Source organism: Austrofundulus limnaeus, unplaced genomic scaffold, assembly GCF_001266775.1.
Source record: "Austrofundulus limnaeus strain Quisiro unplaced genomic scaffold, Austrofundulus_limnaeus-1.0 Scaffold357, whole genome shotgun sequence".
NCBI lineage: Eukaryota > Metazoa > Chordata > Actinopteri > Cyprinodontiformes > Rivulidae > Austrofundulus > Austrofundulus limnaeus.
Window position 1 is genome coordinate 13,784 of NW_013952759.1, and position 22,520 is coordinate 36,303.

At 39.4% G+C, this 22,520-nt stretch overlaps 1 protein-coding gene across 2 annotated transcripts in view; it reads right to left on the minus strand.

Annotated features, from left to right (window-relative positions):
- Window positions 1–22,520, minus strand: part of LOC106528045 (sarcoplasmic/endoplasmic reticulum calcium ATPase 2) — a 68,113-nt gene that overhangs the window by 9,819 nt on the left and 35,774 nt on the right. For both annotated transcript variants that reach the window (XM_014023098.1, XM_014023097.1), the window contains exons 6-13: window positions 20,331–20,411; window positions 20,042–20,127; window positions 17,633–18,097; window positions 9,900–9,988; window positions 9,156–9,258; window positions 5,932–6,063; window positions 3,618–3,734; window positions 740–958 (exon numbers count right to left, since the gene is read on the minus strand). In XM_014023098.1, the coding sequence (XP_013878552.1) occupies window positions 740–958; window positions 3,618–3,734; window positions 5,932–6,063; window positions 9,156–9,258; window positions 9,900–9,988; window positions 17,633–18,097; window positions 20,042–20,127; window positions 20,331–20,411 (1,292 nt within the window). The remainder of the gene's footprint in view (window positions 1–739; window positions 959–3,617; window positions 3,735–5,931; window positions 6,064–9,155; window positions 9,259–9,899; window positions 9,989–17,632; window positions 18,098–20,041; window positions 20,128–20,330; window positions 20,412–22,520) is intronic.

The window sequence follows — 22,520 nt, forward strand, 5'->3', positions numbered from 1 at the left end:
TGGTGGGCACAAGTCCGTTAAAGCACAAATCCGCTAATTGCGGACCTAAATATTTTCATAAGCACTTTAGAAATTGAGGAGCTAATTTTTGGATTAGTGCTGTCCACTACTACTAGGTTCAAATAAATTGTGTTTGTACCGTTTTTCAATTAAAAATACACATTATTACTTTTTCATGACAGTGAATCAGTTCAAGAATAAGGAGTAAAGTGTAAAAACCTCTTTATTTTGAAAACACACGCAGYGTAATGTAAATGTCAAGTTGTCATAATAAAGGTCCTTCAGTGCTGAGCTTACGTTTAAAGACATACAGACACTGAATGCTCCAAACAACATTCAGTGACTTCATAATACTAAACAAAAAGTCTGTTTCAGTGCATCTTACATGAAAATTGGTTTGTTTTTGTTATCATGACAGAGGAACTGAACTCTTCTTGAGGACGGGGCGGATGATGTTTGTAATCATATAAAATGTTTTGTTTACTTTGGAAACTTGTTAAATTGGGTTAATTGGGTTTCTTGCTTCAGTAATAAGTTTCATATTTACTACATGAGTTTCTGTGTATTATCCATGGTTTCTGTAGCTGTAGYGTTATAATGACCGTTTAAATTCAGGCAGGACACCAAGGTGCAAAATGAACGGCTTGCCACTGTCTAAAACCAGTAACTTTTAATCAGAAATATAAAGTGGTARTAACATAGTAATAAGCTAGACGTAGCCCATCCCTTTCTCTCTCACCTCATACTGGGCAAACTTGGTGGAGTCTTCCAGGTCCATGTCTTCTTTGCGTGGAGGGCTGTCGTGCGTGGCCAGAGCCAGGCAGCGCAGCGTGTCCCTGCCCGTCCCCCACTCTCTGATCTTACACATGAGCTGCTCGCGCAGAGCCGGGGTCATCGATACCTTCCCTGCTCCCACACGCAGGTACTCGCACCTCTCCATCACGCTTTCAGGGGCCCCCTGTCRGCAGAAAACAAGAAGCAGAGGACGGACAAAATGTTTAGGGGTGCACAGATTCTGGTCGATCACCAATCTTTAAAAAGCCTGACGTGCTGKTTCCTATTTTGTCCGATACAGATTTTTTAAATAAGAATTTCACTCGTGTCTCTGCCCATTGTTTTTTTTCTTTCTTTCTTTCTCTTTCTTTTCTCAACTATTTCCTATGTTAAGTTTCCCACTGTGACAATTTTWAGTTCCTGGAAGATTTGTTTTTATAGCCTTACTCTTTAATTTCTGCTTAATCAGGCTTTTGTGTTAAATGAGCTTCTTGGCTGAGTTTCATGTTTCAACTGACGGCTCTCTGCTTGAGGAGTTTTGTTTTCTGTCAATCAGCTCCATTAAGCAGCTCATTAAGGTCTGCAGGGACTCTACCGTYTGCATATTTAGACTCGTACAAGTATTTGTTTAGAAACTTCACCTTTTACCTCATGTGTGAGGTTTTGACATCATCTTTGTGATCTAAAAACAAACATTTTTTTTTAAATCATCCAGCGCCAAAGAAGGGCGATAATGTTTCTGTCCGTGTGTGCATGCCATCGATTGTCCATATGTCTGTTAGCAAAATACTGCCTGAACCACAAAGTATTTAACAAAACTCAGAAAGGAAACTTTTGTATGTCTATATTTGATTAACTTATAGAGTCAACAAAAATRCAAGATGGCTGCCACAGCTACGTAACCTTAGCAAACAAAACTGGCTACAACTCAAACAATGTCACAGATACTGAGCTAAAATCTGGAGTTGTTGTAGCTGAGAGTCATTTACATCATGTGATCTGAGCTCTGAGTTATCTCRCGTTGCATGAGGAACATGAAATCATAAAATAGGTTAGACTAAAACAGCTACAGCTTGGTTCCTTCTTGTYATAAGATGATTTTTATTTAAAACTGTAGCATGAAAAGAGGCGGGCAACAAACATTTCATCAATGAGGTCTAGGACTTTAAATTGAATATTGGTTTATTGATGTTTGTAGCAGAGGTGGGGACTCAAGTCAGACATGACTCATTAATATTGACTTTAGACTTAACTTGAAGAAATGTTCAGACTTGGGACTTGAATTGGACTTGGACACTGTTTACTTGAAAGATTTGATATTTTACCAAAAATTTAAAGTTTAAAACACTTTATTTATAACGTGGGCCCCATTAATTAATTTCGCTCACTATTTATTAACAAAGGCAGACCATCGGCCATTTTTTCTGTATTTGCTGCAGCACAGCAAATATGAATTATCCAGATTTTTTTAATGGTAAGTTATAGTTTAAAGAAAGAATATTTTTGCAAATAAGTTTATTTGAACCGCGGGTCCTCTGTCCGTCCGTTTTCTTTCTCTTATCCGGGATCGGGTTGCGGGGGCAGCAGCCTAAGCAGAGAGACCCAGACTTCCCTCTCCCCAGTCACTTGGACCAGCTCATCTGGGTGAATCCCAAGGTGTTCCCAGGCTGAGAAACATAGTCCCTCCAGCATGTCCTGGGTCTTCCTCTGGGTCTCCTCTCAGTGGGATGTGTCCAGAACACCTCACCAGGGAGGCGTCCAGGAGGCATTCTAACCAGATGAACCACCTCAATTGGCTCCTCTCGACGTGGAGGAGCAGTGGCTCTACTCTGAGTCCCTCCTGGATGACCGAGCTTCTCACACTCTCTCTAAGGGAGAGCCCAGACACCCTGCAGGGGAAACTCATTTAGAACGSTTGTATCCGTGATCTCGTTCTTTCGGTCACTACCCAAATTTCGTGACCATAGATGAGGGTAGGAACATAGACTGGAGAGAAAACCGAGACGTTCACCTTCTGGCTCAACTCCCGCTTCACCACGACAGACCAGTACAACGCCCTCATCACTGCAGAYGCAGCACCAATCCGCCTGTCGATCTCTCGCTCCATTCGTCCCTCATTCATGAACAAGACCCCGAGATACTTAAACTCCTCCACTTGGGGCAGGACCTCCTCCCTGACCCGGAGATGGCAACCTACTCGTTTCTGGCTCAAGAACGTGGTCTCGGATTTGGAGGCACTGATCCTCATCCCAACCTCTTCACACTCAGATATGAACCGCTCCAGTGAGAGCTGGAGATCAGGATCTGATGAAGCCAAYAGGACCACATCATCCACAAAAAGTAGCGATGTGATCATAAGGGTGCAACTTAAAATGATTTTTAAAATACTTTTTAAATTGAGCAGCATGTTTCATCATAAATACAGATTTAAAAAGAGCACCAAGTCTAATATTTACATTTAACATATAACTGCAACATTGTTTAAAAAAASACTCGGAAGTACTTGAAATTCCAAGTTTCAGACTTGGGACTTGACTTGACAGATGCCTGTTTTGACTTGAGACTTGCAAAACAATGACTTGGTCTGGTTTTAAGTAGAGCTGATTAATTAAATAATTTAGTTACACGTCTCCATTAATTTCTCTTTAAAATAAAACAGCTGAACAAACGTTCTCATTTTGTCCAAAATGTTTTACCTAGCACAAAGTGAAAGGACACTTTTGTTTTATCACTGTGAAGAATCACAAACTGATCAGGAATAAAAACATCCAGTTTAAAATCATTCTAAAGCAAATCAAAATGTGGCAAGTTAAAAAATAAAAATAAAAAGTTTGCAGCCATACCTTGATGAACATCTTGCTGGGAGAACCAGGTTTGACGGGGGTGCAGTAAACTGACATGGACTTGCGATCACGAGAAAACTCCAACGTGAACTCCTTCTTCATCAGCTGCCTGATCACCTGATGGATAAAAACAACAAAAAAAATATTATTATTATTAATAATAATAGAACCAAAGTATGAAGAGAGTAGCTGTTTGAGCCTTGGCAGGCAGCTGATGGGAGACAGAACTGTTGATCCGATCTGGTGACGGCTGAAGAACGACACTTTAGATCWGACACTAAACCATCTCGTTTTAACRTCTGGCTGCTGCCATGGMAACAGCTGCATTTCACGACTTGGCGGAGGAAAATTTAAAACAGATAAAATCAGCAGGAAAGATGAAAAACAAAGACACAAATCAGCTGGCTCACTGCAAAGCTAAAACACGCTCCATTCTCTTCAAGAGGAACGCTGCCTCTGTTTCTACCAGCAGGGGTCCTTCAAGTTCAGATTTTGTGCTGATGACACACACACACACACACACACACACACGGGGAGTATAGGAGGTTAACACCGATGGCACAACTAGATAACTGCAGGTGGTGAGCTCACAATCTGTCAGGACTTCAAACACCTTAAAGATGGTCTCAAATCTGCCACTGACAAAACTCTGCTCTAGAAAACAGAAAAGGTTTGTTTCAGCACAATTTTTTCCAGTTTCCATCAGTTTTATGGCTATTTATAACCAGCAAAAATATATATATTTATATATAAATGCATGTTATTCTTTATCCTCCTGACTTCACTCAGAACAAGGCTCTTCTCATCAAAAATCGTCATCATCTTCATCATCCCTGAAGTGAGTGCTGGGAGTTTYATTGGCCTGTACTGACTCAGTTGAATCAGTGAAAAGTTTCATCACTGCAACCACAGCTCATCAGTCCCTCGTCTCATCCTCAGGCTGGACTCCCTCTCAGCTCAGTCTCAGAGAAAATGAGCTTTTTGCTGCAGAGATGTTTTTTTTTTTCCTCTCTAACACTCAGTTACAGCAGCAGGGAAGTCTGGTGTCTTTACAGCTAAGAAGTGCTCTTATGATATGTTCTGTCATATAAAACWGAACATATGAGGGTTTATTCTCTGTGTGAAATTCCTGCCGCCTTTAGGGTAAAAACAACTCCTTCAACTTGATGAGTGGGAAATTAAATTCCTGAGGTGTTTGACTTTGTAATTATTGGCAATAATTTAATGTCACTGTTGATCAACTGGCAGCAATAAATCATAAAGCTTTCAAAAATACATGTCTAAAGCTAGAGTCATTGACGAAAACCATCTCATGTTGASAAATGTGAGTTTTAATCAAACCTTTAATGAGATGTTGAGAATGACTCTCAGCTACAACCACATCRAATTTTTGTTTGTAGCCTATTTTCTGTTTACTAAGGTCAATTAGCCATGGCAGCCATCTTGAAACAGTTGCAGATGTCCATCTGATGATTCTTTCCCACATGTTTTATTAAAATCTGTTCAGCATTTYGTGAAATGTTTCGYTAACAGAAAGAGTTGACTMCAAGAGTGCAATCCATAGTATTTGGATTATTATGGATCACTCTCAAGCCTCCACYATAACAAATGAAAGCACAGCATCTAAAATAAACAGAATTAGAAACATTTGTGCTTTTTAGGGTGAGAAAGATGCACAGCCAGTGGTTACTTTTTGCAAATTTCATTGCAATTCGCTCAGTGACTCATGAGATATTTTGCTAACAGAGTTTGTTTTCCGTTTTGTTTTTCTTCAGCTGCTYCCTTSTTCAGGGATTTGGCAATTCATGCCGGATGCCCTACYAGACGAAACCTGGGTTCAAATCTGTAGCCTGAGTATTTTGAGRCATGGCCCTGACCACCATTAACAACCACCTATCCTTATTAGGACCTGTCATCGACTTCCAATCCTTATGGCTCCGCCCACTGAAGCTGGAGGCCTACTGTTCTCTGGCTGTGTGTTAGTGCAGTGTCCGTCCATCRCAGGTGGTCTTGTGTGCACGATATCTCCTGAATGCAATCACTGTATACAGTATTTACTTATAAATAAGCACAGTAACTCCATCAGGGTAGTACTYAGTCTGATTAGATTTGGGTCAAAATTACAATGATTGCTAATATAAAACTGCCATTTTTTTCTAATTCCTCTACAGTTCAAATAAAATACCTGGTTAAAAAAGGAAACAAATTATTATTTTATATAATCCAACCCAAATTTGATGAACACACACACTAAACCTTTATCTCCCACCATGGCCTTTCAACAGCAGTCAAATGAAAATCTTTATGTGCTCACCGAGTTGCAAGCCCCGGCACGTTCCACCTTCGTGAGTCCTGACAAGTCAGTCTTAAAGACGTTCATCTTCTCCACCAGGGTGGTGAGAGCCGTTTCTGTGGCCTCCCCCACCTTCTCGTAGACCCCTTTAGCCTGGAAGACAAGACATGGTCGTTTCGACAGGCTGGTAAAATATTTGCTCTTATTTTCGTTGTGTCTGAAACACGATGAACCCTTGGGACAAACACTGAACCCCGAGTCACACAGAGGGGGTCGAGTCTGGGTYGACGGTGCTGCACACATTGCTTTGTTTGTGTGATCACTCATTCATTTAAATCGCGTGATGGAGCAGAAATCAAGTAAAACATGCAGGATAGCAGYGCTCGAGGACCACCCGTTCCAGACTCTACTCTCTCCTCTTATTAAGTGAGGCAAAGCAGCTATTTGTGAAATGTGAAATCTTCTCGAGGACACAAGAAGGCTGAGAACTGCTTTATTCCTGGCCTCTCTGCTCAGCGTGGTTACCATGATAACATGGCAACGACAAAAAGGTGAGAAAAGCAATCCGAGAGAGAGGAGTTAATACATGAGTAAAATTAGCTCGGCTGAGGGAGCGGAGGCYGAGTGTAAGCAAATCTTATTATAGTTTGTGTCTTCTTACTGGAAAAKAATTCACCACAAAGTGCTGTGATCACAGATTTCCCTCATAATGTCCCCAATATTTACACACTGTAAAAAAACACAAACATTTTCACCTGACTGACAAATCAGATGAGACCTTTTCTATTTTCAGTCAGCCAGGATTCCTAAAATACACTTATTTTGATTTCTGTTTTGGTGAACCTCCATTWGTTCTGAGTCATTTGCAGATAGATGTTTTCTAAAAGTTGTTTATAGAAACAGATACGTTTCCGTAAGATATTTCACAGAAACTGCAAATGTCCTCTGCAGTTTCATTTTGTTTTTGTGGTAATGTTTAATTTTTCACCAGAGAAGCTGTAAATCCTCTGCTTTTTGACCCCCCACCCCCTCCCCTCCTTAGCTAACTGCACTGTCACAGAGTAGTTTTTTTGAGCGTATGCTTGTGTGTTTTCTGTATAAAACACAGGATCAAAGCTCTTTTTTAACTCACCCTTCCTATGTGTGTGTGTATTCTAAACTGCAAACGTAGCGCACTAAGTTGCGAAAGACCCTGGACATTTGTTCCCCCCATGTTTGTCATGTGTGTGTTTCTCCGGACGGATGCTCTAAACTGCAAATTTCACTCTGCACTGCATCTTGATGTTGTGTGAATGACAATAAATGATTCTGATTTGCTGAACGGTCATTATCTTCATCTCACACCTTCATTCTTTACAGCTAGCTGGGAGATTTCTTTCAAACGTGTCCACAACCGAGCAACAAAATGGACGAGCTCAAGCTACCGGTGGGGAAAACAGACTTTTCTTTATTTGTTTTGTGTTTCGGGGTGTGGCTGCGTGAGCTGGACTCTGCAGCTCCTCGGAGCCGTCAGACAACGTGGAGGAATCTGTCTTATCAACACGGCTGGTGTGCTGATGGGACAGCGATCCTGCAACGCCGCTGCTCCACTGTTCGCTTCATTCTGGTCAGCGTTCCTCCAAACACTGGTGTGCAGAGCGCACGACTCACACTCCGACCAGATCCTGTGAGAGGAGCGGACAAACCCGGACTCTTTACTTATTCTTGTCCATGGGGATTTATTTAAACTGCAATTAGAAATGTTTGTGTAGCACCCGGATCCCAAAGCTAATTCCTTAYATGTGCAAATATACTTATCAATAGATGGCTGATGTTTCTTTTTTCTTTTGACCACATCTAAAATTAGCTTGTTTTTTTAGTTTTTTAAACAATTAGTGAATGCTCCAACATAAACCCTGTGATTTTCCAGGGTCTTTAGTACTCTGCCAACGCTAAAAGAAAGAAGTAAAAAATGGAAAGCGTTCAAGCCTGAGACCAACATCTCAACTGTGAAGTATGGGAGTGGCAGTATCATGCAGTGGGGTGTTTTGCTGCAGGAAGGATAAACTTCACAGAATAGATGGCATCGTGAGGAGCAAACGCGGTGTGGAAATAATGAAGCAACATCTCAAATCAGGCAGGAACTTAAAGCTTGGTCTCAAATGGGTTTCACAAACGGACCTGAAGCATACTGTTGGTCACAAAGTGACTACAGGACAACAAAATCTAATTTTAAAGTGGCTGATCTCAGTCTCCTAGTAAATTTGTGAAAAGTGACTTCTGTCAGAGGTAATTGAGCAAAGATCCAAAAAACTACTGAGAAAAGTTTGTGGAAGGAAACTCATCATCTGAACTAAGTCATACAGTTAAAAGGCAATGCCACTAAGAAAATATCTATAAAGAMAGTAATCAAAGATCATTATTTGGGCATTTAACAAATAAAAACTAATTTTAGGAATCCTAACTGAGGTTTAGTCTCATTTAATGTCTCTGAGAATAATTATGTATCTTGTTTAGTGCATGTAAACATCTGGTTTTGTTTGTACAAGAGTCAATGTGAGAAATTTCCAGCTCAGTTTGGCAACTKTWAAAAAAAAGGTGGATGGTTATTCTACTTTCATTTTAWACTCCAAAAATGGGAAAGCAGGTTTGTCATTTTATTTTTCTAATACATAAAGTTTAAAACCATTATCAGACCTTTTAAGGTGGAGCTAGTTATGTAACCTTTAATAAAAGGCGGCTGCCTATAAATAATTAAATGCTAGCTAAGAAAAAAAAATTAAAAATTATCTAGCTCCACCTTAAATAGTCTGATAATGAGATAAATAAACATGTTTTACCTTATAACTAGCTAACCAGGCAAAAGGAATAAAAAATGCTAACTAATTTGTCATTTCTTTACCAAGTGTCAGCTGATTTTTGCTGCTTCTCCAAGAGGTCCACGGGGAGGAACTTGAAGCCGCAGCAGGTTCTACAGGACAGCGTTGAGTTGCCATGACTGTTAAACTTCTGGTTTGAAAAAACTAAAAAGAAGAACCATTTTCCCATTTTTGGAGTATAAAAAAAAGAATAACTATTTGTTTTTCCAGTATCTGTTTTTAAAATGAAAAACCAACGACCAAAAGTTCACACACAGAAAGAGAATGGAGAAACAACGGTTTTCTATATTTATCCAGATTAATATCTAATTCCCTACTTTAAAAATCTCATTGCACAACGACGTGTGCCTGACTGTTTTACACTGCAATCTGAAAAACTATTGTGACCTCGTTGTAATCCAGAGAGGAGTCGTTGCACATCGAGCACACGGTGGCCAACTCCAGAAGTCCATCAAAGTCTCCACACTGGATGGGCTTCGTGCCTTTAAGTCTGGGAAAGAAAAAAAAAAGTACAGGTGTCATCAGACAAACTCACTTCATCTCACACACAGTGGCCTCGTGAAAACTTCAGCTGACATTCAGCTGTGCAGCCCCGCAGAGCTGGCTGTGTAGTAGTAAACACAGAGCGGCTGCACACGTGCAAGTCGTCCCGTCAGCATGACAACCGCGGGTCTGTTCCCTGTAGAGACCGCTGCTAGCGAGGCTCCCACACAGAAACCCACACTGCGCTGTTATGAAACTGACAGGGACACGCCGAGTCAGGATGCTGGACTCACTGAAACAGTGGAATAAACAGCACGCATACACAAACGACCCGCTGAAATCCTCCTACTGTTGAATGGACAGGCCACCTACCTGCACACCTCCACAAATACTCACCAAAAACAAGACTTCATCACAGCGGAAAATAATATCATCAAAGTTAAAACCCATTGTGTTGATGTTCTCTTTAAAACTAAAAGAATGCCAAGTCTTGGGTTGTGATATGACAACAGAAAAAGAGAAAAAGTCAAACTCTTCATTTAGTGCAGAAGAACTGTTTTTATTTTTTTCTAGATGGTCCAAAGAGTTATTAATGAAGACAGACATTACGTGTTCCCAACAGAAAGTATAAAAACGTGCAACACTCACATTTGTCCCTCAGGAGCGTACGTAGAACCAGTTATTGAGAACTCGTGCAGGGTGCAGCTGGACTCCTCAGCTTTATCTGCAACGAACATCTGTGAGAGAARRAAAAGCAGRCACATGGGGAGCAGATGAGTTTGTTAATTAGGAATTAGAGCAGAGCTGGATTCTCTGGTGCTGCTGCTGCAGAAAGCTTTTTACAACAGGTTCTAAGAAGTGTCAAAAATTGATTGTTTTTATTTCGATGACTTACAAAATGGAATTAAGAGATTTTCAGTTTGAATATAAGTACTATTGTAAAGTGTTCCCCTTCAGGTTAATAAAGTTAAATGCAAGAAAAAACAATTTTTTAATTGAAAAGTGGCACAAAAGGTGCATTAAAAATATTGTAGGCTATATTTTTAAAGTTATATTTCCTTCTATATTTCAGAGTTACACAGAGCTAAATATTTTAAATGCTTTTAAATCCTTCCTTTTCAAATCATTCATTGCATTCTATAGAAATGGAACCGCAATGCTTTGATCTGAATTTGCAGAACTGGTTAGCCACAGGTTCATAACCTTCTTTTGCAGTTTTGCAGCAAATACTGTGATGTAATAGTTCAGAAAATGTCATGAAAAAAAGAGAAAACTGGTTGAAAAATGTTACCCAAACAGAATATAGATATTTACGCAGGACCAGCTGATGTCCCTGAAAAACCTGAAAACTAAAAAAATCCTACAACAGTGCATAAAACTGTAGTACAATATTTTTGTTTTGTTTTGTACCTTTAAAACATAGCAACTTGTATTAAATAGTTTCACCAGTTTGAAATGAATATGTTCCCAAAATGTATTTGATTCTGTTTTTACTTTTGCTGAACAAAAGCACCATGGGACTGAACAAACACTCAGTGTTAAACATGCTGCTCACAAGAGTCCCAGAGCCTTAGAACGACTAGCTTTATATTCAAATATTTTTGCATGCAACCCACATCCCTACCTCAGGGCAATCCACTAGAAATACAAATGAAAACAAAACAAGAAGGTGATGGAGTGCCTGGTGTTGTACAATACTATCCAAACACACCTCATTTAAATAACACCTATTTTAATAAGATGCCTCTACTGATTATTTAAAGTCAGAAACATCAGCTATACGGGAAATCCAATGCTGTATACTGGGTGATTATCTGATCAGGTCTGTGGAGGTGAAGAAGCTAAGATGCAAAGCAAAACTTTCGGTTTACATTCCTACCCTCACCTGCGTTATTGCTCCGTACAAATGTACCTAAAATGTGTATCTTGAATATCTATCCTGAAGACTTTCTCAAACAATCTAAGATCACTAATTAATGTCTGCTTTTTGGATGCTAAACGCTGTATTGCATCATCGTGGAAGAAAGATACATTATGTGGAATTTTGAGATGGATTAAAAAGATGACATTTTACTTTTCATTGCAAAGATCAGCTGTTTTATTATAGACAAGCTTGATAAATTTTGGGTAATCTGGGGCATAATTTATACTTTTTTAGTCCAAAATGATATTCAACTTGATGTGGAAAGAAGACTTGTCATCTGGTAAGAAAAACAGGTCTTGATGCTGATTGATCAATTTGTGTGTCTGCTTTATTTTCTCTCTCTCTCTTTTCCTCCCCATGTGTGTTTTGTTTGTTTTCCTGTGTGTACAATTATGTATATGTACATGAGCGGGTATGTTCCTTTGCTCTTAATCTGTCAAAATTAATGAGATCTGAACCTCACAACAGCTATTTTTACCTCACCTGTTTAATGTAATATGTAAAAACCATTTAAAAAATACAGCCATCCATCCATCTTCTTCCGCTTATCTGTAGTCGGGTCGCAGATGCAACAGGTCCAGGAGAGAAACCCAGACCTCCTCTCCCCAGCGACACTTTCCAGCTTGTCCTCGAGGCGTTCCCAGGCCAGAGAGGATATGTAATCCCTCCAGCGAGTCCTGGGTCTTCCCCGGGGCCTCCTCCCATGGACGTGCCCGAAACACCTCTAAAGGGAGGCGTCCAGGAGGCATCCTAATCAGATGAACCACCTCAACTGACTCTTTTCGATGTGGAGGAGCAGTGGCTCTACTCCAAGCTCCCCCTGGATGACGGAGCTCCTCCCCCTATCTCTAAGGCTGAGCCTGGCCACCCTATGAAGGAAGATCATATCGGCCGCCTGTATCCGGGATCTCGTTCTTCCGGTCATGATCCACGCCTCATGACCACAGGTGAGGGGTGGAACGAAGACAGACCAGTAAATCGAGAGCTTTGCCTTTCGACTCAGCTCCTTCTTCACCACGACTGACCAAAGCAACACTCTCATTACTGAGGATGAGGCCCTAATCCATCGATCCATCTCCCGCTCCATCCTACCATCACTGGTGAACAAGACCCCCAGATACTTAAACTCCTCTACTTGAGGAAGAGACTCCCCCCTGACCCGGAGGGGGCATTCCACCCTTTTCCGTCGAGAACCATGGCCTCAGACTTGGAGGAACTGACTCTCATCCCAGCTGCTTCACACTTGGCTGCAAACCGCCCCAGCACATGCTGAAGGTCTTGGACTGAAGACGCCAACAGAACCACATCATACGAGACCCTGTGGTTCCCAAACCAGACCCCTCCTCTCCACGACTGCGCCTTGAGATCCTGTCCATAAACACTAAAAACAGGATTGGAGACAAGGGACAGCCCTGGAGTCCAACACGCACTGAGAACAAGCTCGACTTTGTGTCAAGAATGTGAACACAGCTCCTGCTTTGGTTATACAGGGACTGGATCGCTCTTAGTAGCAACCCAGACACTCCATACTCCCGCAGCACCCCCCACAGAATTCCCCGAGGAGCGTGGTCATAAGCCTTCTCCAAGTCCACAAAACACATGTAGACCAGAGAGAGGCAAACTCTCATGACACCCTTAGCAACTCTGCAAGGGTAAAGATCTGGTCCACTCTTCCACACCCAGGAAGAAAGCCACACTGCTCCTCTTGAATCCGAGGTTCGACAATGATCAGAGCTTCCCTTCCAACACCCTGGAGTAATCTTTCCCAGGGAGGGCAAGAAGTGTGATCCACGATAGTTAGAGCACACTCTCCGGTCCCCTTTTTAAAAATGGAAACCACCACCCCAGTCTGTCACCCCACAGGAGTTGTCCCAGCAAAAAGTTAAAAAAAAATACAGCTCAGTAAAAAACATTGGGGAATTCTTGATATTCCAAATTAAAGATACTCTACAAATATGTTGTCAGGGAGTTAAAGATCCAGTATAAAGCAATAAATTTATTTTAACTGCCGTGACAGCCAGTCGACGAATTGCAGTTGGCAGAAGTAGTCAGACTACGAGCTGCTAATGAGACTTCACACCTCCAAACTCAGCATTTATCATTTTCCTTGTTGATGTGAGAAAAACTACTCATCCAAAAATGATAGAAACAGGTTTACATTACTAAATAATGTAGAATTTTAGTGTTTTCTATGTGACCGTTTCATAAACAAATATACTTTGTGTTTTAGTGACATAACTGCACAAATGGTGTTTCCTGAATTCAAAGAAGTAAAAACAAGTGTGGCTGGATCGAACAGACTTCAAACTGCTTTTAACATGGATGAATTTGTAATCAGACACGTCTTTTGGTATTTTTATGGCTCTTAAAAGAACAACAAACAAAAAAATGCAGTGTTAGTGAATGTATCAAACTTTAAAATACACAATATTTTGTTAGGTTTCTAAGGTTTTATACACTCTAATTTACTAAAGGAAGCCATCAAAAATGGTTACAGAGGCCTAAAATGAAACATAAGGAAAAAACTACTATTATTTCACAGTGCCTAGATAAAATATTACTTCTACAGTTGGGTGAAATAGCTAAAATGTTTTGATTAGCCACTGTCAGTACAGAAGAGGACCAGAATTTCTTTTTAATCTGTTACTTGTTCTAGCTAAATGTTATATTCCCTGTTCCAAATATTTTGAAAGGAAACCTTGTTTTACTGCTTTTTGCAATGAAGTTTAATATTATACTCAATCAAAAACTCTGACAATAATCTTGCTGTTAAAACAATTGAAATCTGTACTATGTTAAATGTATTTTTGGAAACATAAACCCCTGTTTGTTTTGTTTTTATAATTTTTTTTAATTTAGTTTCTTTCTTAATATTTTGTCATCATTTACTGTTCTGTAATCCATACTGTTCCACGATCTGTATTTGCACATAATTGACATATTGTTTTCAGATTATCTCCTTGTAAATGATGTTTTGACAAATAAAGTTGGGAAAAAAGTACAGCAGGAGATGATTAAATTTGCTCAGGTGTCTAAGATTAGCCTTTTCGTTTTTGGAAGAGGGGGTTGTGTTGACCAGGTGACAGCAGACATCAGTTGAATGGAATCTTAGTTTTGGATATCAGAGAGATGAATGCAGATAATTATTTGTAAAATATGTGTAAAACCATGGATAATTTTCCTTCCACTTCACAGTAATGCACTATTTTGTGTTGGGTCTGTTACATAAAATCCCAGTAAAATACTGTTTAGTTTGCATTTGTAACATGAAAAATGTGGAAAAACGTGGAAAACTTCAACGGGTTTGAATTTTTTTTTTCAAGATTCAGTACCTGTGTGTGTTTTCCTCTCATGATCTGAGTCCCTGAGATCTCCAGGGAAACCAGGCACAGTGTGATCTTTGTGACTCAGTGGTTCTGACAAAAGAGTTTTTTCTCCCCACTTGCTTCCTCTGAGGTTATGTGGGGATTCATGGTGAGTAACCCTTTTTACGGGATCTGCAGAGCATGTGTGTATGTGTAGGAGAGTGAAGGGAAAAGGGAAGTATGGTGTTTGGATCACGAGGGGAATCCCTGGAAATCCCAACAATATGGGGATACCCCTTATGGTTCTTTCAGGACCGCTGGCTGCAGACCAGTCTACACAGAAACAGACGAGCATCACAGCAATAATCGAATAAAACCAGATGAAGGAAAAGTTAAATTATCTTATCTTCAGGAAACACCATGCTGATAATGAAAACATAAAACGGATGTTTAATTATTTTTTGTGAAATTAACGTGTTTTGCCCGCCAGAGAGAACAGGAGGGAGAAGAAAATTAATATTTGCCGGTGATGGTCTGCTCTTTTTTCTAGCTGAGAGGCTTTCAGGGTTGTTCCCGCTGCAGGGAACTCCCTGCAGCTACACAATAATCCCCACAGATACTCCACGTCATCTTGGGAGGAAATAAAGTGCAAGTATTTGTACAGCAAACCTTCAGATGAACAGAGGATGCAGACCAGCAGCTCTGACTACAAACAACAAAAAGGAGCTTTCAAGAATTATCTCTTGCCGCCAATGTTCACAGGACGAGATGAGTGAATTTTGGGGGTCATATTTACATTGTAGATAATTCAAATTTTGAGTCATTCAGAGTCATTTGTTTCCTGCAGGACCATCTGTACACCCCAGCTTATTTGCTTTGAATTCTAAAACAGAGGAAGATGTGATCCGTCACATTGAATTGAGGATTCAGTGTAGCGTAGTGAGGTAACAAGTAGCTATAATGCATTGGTATAAAAGCTGTAATAATTGTCAGAATATGATGATATGATATATGATAGCTCAGCTATGAGTCCCTTAAAGCAAAGGTTTGAAATACAATCTTAAAGAATGTTCAAAAACACTTTTCTGAGCTGAACCAACAACTAACAAGGATTTTTGAGCAAACAAACACCCCAATTTTTTTTGCTTCATTCTGGAACTGCTCATAATGTCAGGATAATGATGAATCAAAATGTAGCTTAAAAAGTCAAGAATTTAAAAATGTGATTAGTTTTGTTTGAACAAATCTGACTTAACCTCTGATTTGATGAGATTGGTCACAGTTGGATTTTAGATTATTAAGTACTCTCAATAAATAAAACAAAAAACTAATAAACTTAAAACATTCCACAAAGGAATTAGTATTTCTCACGGAATTTTTTGCTCCACTTCTACCAACCGGTGATGGTCAGAAGGTCTGGTAGTGCTGGTGCATGGGAGCCCCGCATGTCAGTGTTCAGCAGGGCTGCTGTGGCTACAATGTAGCTTACCACTATCAGTGTGTGAATGTGTGTATGAATGTGTGAATAGCTGTAAAAATAAAGAGCTTTGGRGTCTGTAAGGACTTGAAAAAGCGCTGTATGAGTTCAGTCCATTTACCATATCAGACCATGTTCTATCACAGTTATGTTTTGTTACAGATATTTAAGTAGACATATCATGTGTTTAAACACTTCCTTTTCACATTTAAATCATTCAGTTTTTATAAAGTGGAGCTACAATGCTTTGGTTTGAATTTCTCCCCTCTTTCACCACTTTTCTGGTGTGTGCATCAAAACAACAAGAAGGAGCTTCAAGCTCCGCCCCCCCCTCCTGCTTCCAGACCGGTCCACTCCTATTAGAGAGAATCGGTTACCTTTGCTAGTGATGCAGAAATGTTTTATTTACAATTTAATTAAAAGATGTCAACAACATAAGACTTGTCCATCCAGCCTTTCATGAGTCTGACCCAGAACCAGAGATCGACCCAGAACCAGAGGAGAATTAAGACAAGGAAATTGCAGTTGGTAAGTCCAGACCTTATAAGGTAATTACCAGATTATTTGACGTAATAGTTCAGAAAATGTCATAGAAAATACAGAAAACTGAACAGGTTGAAAAATATCAACCAAACACAACATAAGGCAACTTTGCAGCACCAGGAGAAACTAAATCAAACTTAAAGTCCACAACAAAACGCATTTAACAGCTAAAAAAAGTGGATTTTACATATGTCCCCTATAAGTTAGACATTTTTTGAGCTGAATAAAGTCTTATTAGTGATGGCCATCTTGAGTGGGAAAGACTCAAAACACTAATCATTTATAGTTGTTGATTAAATGATTATTTTTTGCAAATTTAATGAAATTTGTCTAATAGGTCATTTGACAATAGAGAGAGATAACGTGGCTGCTGTGATTCTGACCGACTCAAACGAGCCGCTGACTCTCGTGTTGCTGAGGTGAGAGATGAGCTGCAGGTCGAAGCACACGAGGTGTTAACTGAGACTGCGGTGTGTGCAGAGGCCTTAACGCGAGCCAAGACAAACAGCAGCGCTGACATTTACTCTGCGCTTAGAGCGAAGTCATTTAGCGAGCAACACACACAAACACAGAGACAAAGGAAAGGGCGAGGCCATGTGTGACTTATGAATATCTGTGGAGAAGATCTTTCAGTGTGTGTTGTCCAACGTGATTCTGTATGCACAACTTATTCAATGAAACCCACAGACCAGTCGAGGACCATTTTCGCCTTCTGTTTGTTCAGGCAATGTGACATTTCAGAAACTTCTATTGCTCCTGTGTGCCAGCTGATTTGGTGATATGGAGTATTTTAGTAGCCCGGGCACTGGTCGGTCTTGCCTGTTTGCATTATTCCACCGGCTGCTATCGCAAACCTGGTGAGTGGAGATAAACACTACAACAACAAAGAGCTTTTTCAAGTGCTGAAAGGCTGGAAAATCCACTAAACACCTGGAAAAATAGAAAACTAAGGCTGACTTGAGGTATCAGAAATGCCAATCAGAGTTTGAAGACCAATTTTATGGGTACATTCCCTGAGGCATTTCTGCAAGTGTCAGTCCTGTCAGGTTTATGTTAGCATTTATAGTAGCTTTGGTAGATAAACGCTATTTGACCAGATAAGATTAGAAGTTAACCCTTGATCAAACCGTACCCTGCAGACGGACATCTGGTTGGTGGTGAGTGTTCCAGTCTTGTCAGAGCAGATAACAGATGTGCAGCCCAGCGTTTCCACCGAAGGCAGGCTGCGGACGATGGCGTTCTTCTTGGCCATGCGTCGCGTGCCAAGGGCGAGGCAGGTGGTGATGACGGCAGGCAGGCCCTCCGGGATGGCAGCCACAGCCAGGGCAACAGCAATCTTAAAATAATAGATGGCCCCTCTGACCCAGGAGCCACCGTGGACCGGGTCTCCGAAGTGGCCGATGTTGATGACCCACACGGCCACGCAGATCAAGGAGATGACCTTTGAGAGCTGCTGGCCGAACTCGTCCAGCTTCTGCTGCAGAGGCGTCTTTTCTTGCTCTGTGGATGCCATCTGGTTGCGGATCTTCCCGATCTCCGTGTTGACGCCGGTCGCGACGACGATTCCGATGGCGCGACCCGCAGCAATGTTGGTGCCCTGAGAACAACGTAAGAAAAACTAAGCACAGGCAAATGAAATGAAACTTTACTTTTAGATTAATAAATCAGAAATCTACACAATGACTTTAAAAAGTGAATGTGATTCTGAGAAGTAGAAGCGTGATTCAATCATCCTGAAAACTTCCACTGTGAGCCTTTAGGGTCCGTGTGATTGTGTTCCATATGAACACAATGTTGTTTTACACAAACAGCTGCAAAATGTTTGAGTATTTTGTTGCTTTGTTTCAGACTCCAACCCAGTAGGTGCAACATGCAACATTAGGCTAACTTGCCAAAAACCAATTAAAAAAAGATTGCATAGAGCAGTGATTCCCAACCAGGGGTACGTGTTTCCCTTGGGGTATGCAAGCATATTACAGGGGGTATGTGGGAAAATTTCACAGGACTGGGATATGTAGGTCCCTATGATTCCTGCAATGCAGAAAATGCAGACGGAATTGTGGAATTGACAAAAAAAATGCAATCCAGTATAAAATGCGGAATTTCATGGAACTTGCTCATTTGGGTGAGTTTCTGATGTACTTTGGACGCTGCTGTTTTCTGCATCTGCCATTACCTGGTTTATTTATTTATTTACTTATTGACTTTCAAGGCAACATTTTTATTTTTATGTTTAATTTAAGTTGAAAAGAATAAAATACCCAAGAATTAAATGTTTACATTAAGGGGGTTARATAAATAATTTTCATTTAATTATCAGTTGTAGTACATTATAGGTTTGGAGAATAATCATTACGTTTGACGGAACGGGTACTAGTGGTATGACAAAATGGCTCAGGGGGTACACAAGTCTAAAAAGGTTGGGAACCACTGGYATAGGGAACGCTGACTTTTCAAACTTTTTAGGCTCTGGCCCACAAAATAACATCAGCAGAAACTTGTGCCCCCAGTTATTACTGGTTAATGTTTGCAAACTGTACTAACAACTCTGTTAAACATGGGCATTATAACAATGTAAGCAAACTTAATAACTATGATAATTTTATTCACTTATTATAATTGTATTTTTATTGTTGCAATAATTATATTGAAAATATTCCATTAACAAATTATTTTCATTTAATCTGGACTTGGTTGACATTTTATCTGGCCCCAAAGGTAACATTTTAAATGTTTAATTGTTTTATGGTTTCACTTTTTGTCTATGCATTTAATGCATTATTTTCATGACAGCTGAACAACTTTCAATCCAAAAAAAAAATGTTATTTAAGTAATATTTAATTTTGATGTGAAAAAGGTAGCCCAAACCCTGCTGGTTGCTGCATGACCTGATCACCTGTTTCCCCCATATTTTTATCGTGTGTCTCCTTAAATGTAATTTAATTGTGCTCTGTACAATGACAATAAAGGCATCATCAATCAATCAAAACTTTAACTCAAATGATCTTTTTCTGTTTTCTCTTCCTATTTTAAAGTAAAATATTTGGATTTTTTATGAAAGTTTGATTTTTTTAATCAATTTGCTGGATTGTGATAAAATACATCTCTAAGAAATAATAAGTCAGAAACTCGTTTGTAGGAAATGAGGCATAAGAAATGAATGCTAAAGATGTGCATCTTTTTCTTTGTTAGGTTTATTATGTCCTAAACGCTACATAAAATATTTAGAAAATTTGGTTGTATTTATACAAGAATAATATTTTATATAACACTTTCAATAAACAATGAAAAACATTGGCCCWTGGCTTGGACCAAGTTTTAAAKTTCGGCCYCCTTGTGTAACTCTGACACCCTTGTTTTAGACACAGGTCCACAGAGCAGAAGTTGAAGCCACAATAAAACAATTTTTTTCCCCCGATCAAAAACAATGAACCATGACCGAATTGTGATTGTTGTGTACAGCTAACCAGCAGTACCAACATTCAACTACATGATCAAATGTTGGTTTTGACATGAGAAGATGCAGGTGGAGACACTCACAGAGAACAGCATGTTCTTTTTGTCCTGGTTGACAGCTCTCGGGTCAGGAACAGGGTCGGTGTGTTTGATGACAGACACAGACTCTCCTACAGAACACAAAGAACATTTTTAGCATTGGATTTCTGAGGATACCATGTAATCATTAGGTCAAATTGTGAAACAAACACTGTTGCAGTCAGAAAATAGACAACTCCTAACTCCAAATAATAAGATAATATAAATTCAATTTGCAAGAAGAGAAAGTGTCACACACTCAGAGCCTTAATGCAGGTTGGCTGGTGAGAAGTACCTGTAAGGATGGACTGGTCCACTCGTAGGGTGGTAGACTTTATCGAGGTCACCCTGATGTCAGCCGGCACTTTGTCACCAACTAAMAAAGGAAAAAGAAAAAAAATGTGTAATTTTTTTTCCCAGTGTTTTATTTATTTTTTTTTATCTGAAGGGTTCAAAAGCCCACATTAGTCCACTGGACATTGGTTTGAAAAAGATCTTTGTCTTCAGCTGCAGAATAGAAGTATTTTTGGCTTTACCATGTCCTGGATGACTGAGAATCTACAGCAACATAATGTCTGAAAAAGGTTTCTCTTCCCACCCTCATCTGTGCGATTTGAGCTCAGACTCGGTGAACAATCCTGGTCTCTGCTCCAACACACCTGATTTGAATGAATGGGTGAYTAWCAGGCTTCTGCAGAACTTGGATGAGGTAATGCAATGACTGAATAATAGATTTTAAAAAATGAATATTTGTAAAACTGTCTGGTTTATAGCAGGTTTTGTGTTTGCTAAGTTCAGTTAGTTGTGCCAGGWTGACCCTTAAATGAATCAGTTGTAGATGTAAAGTGAGTGATTATTACCCTCGGAGTTTCATCTATGAGATATTTTGCTAACAGATAAACACACAMRTGCAATTACATTATCATCYGCMTTTAGTAGTAACGGGCAAAAATAGGCACTATGAACATWTTTAGAAAAAAATAATCATTTGCCCCCTTCTCTTGTGTTTTTCTGAACTTTACTTCAAATGGTAAAAATAACAGGTTCATTATATTAAAAATGAGAAGTTTTATATCTTGTGTGGTTCTGTGAAAATCAAGTTAATTGTGTGTTTTGATTAGGAGGTCAAAAAGCTAACTTTTATCTCTGGAGTTAAAAAGGAGCAACTTAAAAGCTGTTGTACAACTTAACCAGTTCATTTGTTGTACTTTTGTAATGGAAATAATACTTTTAGGTTTAAGCCAGTAATTTATGACATAAATGACCTAGGTTTTCAGGACATGCTGTTTATCAGTAGATAGAATGATTAAAGTCAGAACAAGATTTGCTAACAACAATCATAGATTTCACTTGTGTTTACAGTATCTTTGTGTTTTCCCTTGACCCAGCATTTCTTTAGGATGAAATATCGCTTTATTAAGATGACATAATAGTGTTTGTTAAACAGTATATATGAAGCCTCAACCGCCTCAAAAGAAGCAGAAACAGGAACAGAGAGCAGGGGGACAGTTMAAAGGCTCTATGTTGTTCTCTGTGTTCCTGTTGTTGCAATAAAACTCAGCTGATCATTCCACGGAGTACCTTCATTCTTGGACCACRTATTTCTGTCTTTGTTAAATAAATATTTCCACAACACTTTCATTTTTTGTTATTTTTTGTGTTTGGTTTAGCTACAGCTGAAAAATTCAAGTTTCAACCTTCTTTTTTTTTCCAATCCAGTTTTTAGTTGAGCTAAACTCTTTAGGAAGTCAGATTTTTTTTTGTTTTTTTACTAAATCCATCAAATTGAGCACTTCCAGTTTGGTTTCAACATCACACATTAAGAGATAATGCTGACGATGTTTCATAATTACCAATGTTTTCCGATGTTAAGAGAATGTGTTTACCTTGAATTATACTCCATACAAACAAAAAAGGTGAGCCAATTAACAAAACATTAAAAAACAGCCTGCTTTTATGACACAGAAGTCATCAATTACATCCACAATTTCAATTGGACCATTGTGTAAATCATAAATAAAAACAGAAATTGCAAATCCYATGTTCAATTGAATCCACTACAAAGACACGATATTTAATGTTCAAATGGATAAACTTATTTTTTTTGTTTTGCAAACATTCTCTCATTTTGTCCTGATGCATCTCAGTAATCCAGGTAAAAAATCAAAAAGAAAAAAATTGTATAGGTCTTCTGGACGGGTTCTTCTCTAATAAAACGTTTCGTCTCTCCTCCAAGAGACTTCTTCAGTCTGAGAGTTTTAGGCAAAATTCAGGCTTTTTTCAGACAATTTTTTTTCTTTTTGATTCTCTCATTTTGAATTTTAAAAACTGTTACGGCCAAAGGTCTTTCTTCTATGTTTATACTAAAGCATGGAATGACATTCCTCAAAACATAAAGTCCATTTCAAAACTGCAGCCCTTTAAGAAGAATCTTGTCTGCCATCTGCTGGACACTTTTTGTTGTGCGCATATTTAGACGTCCTAT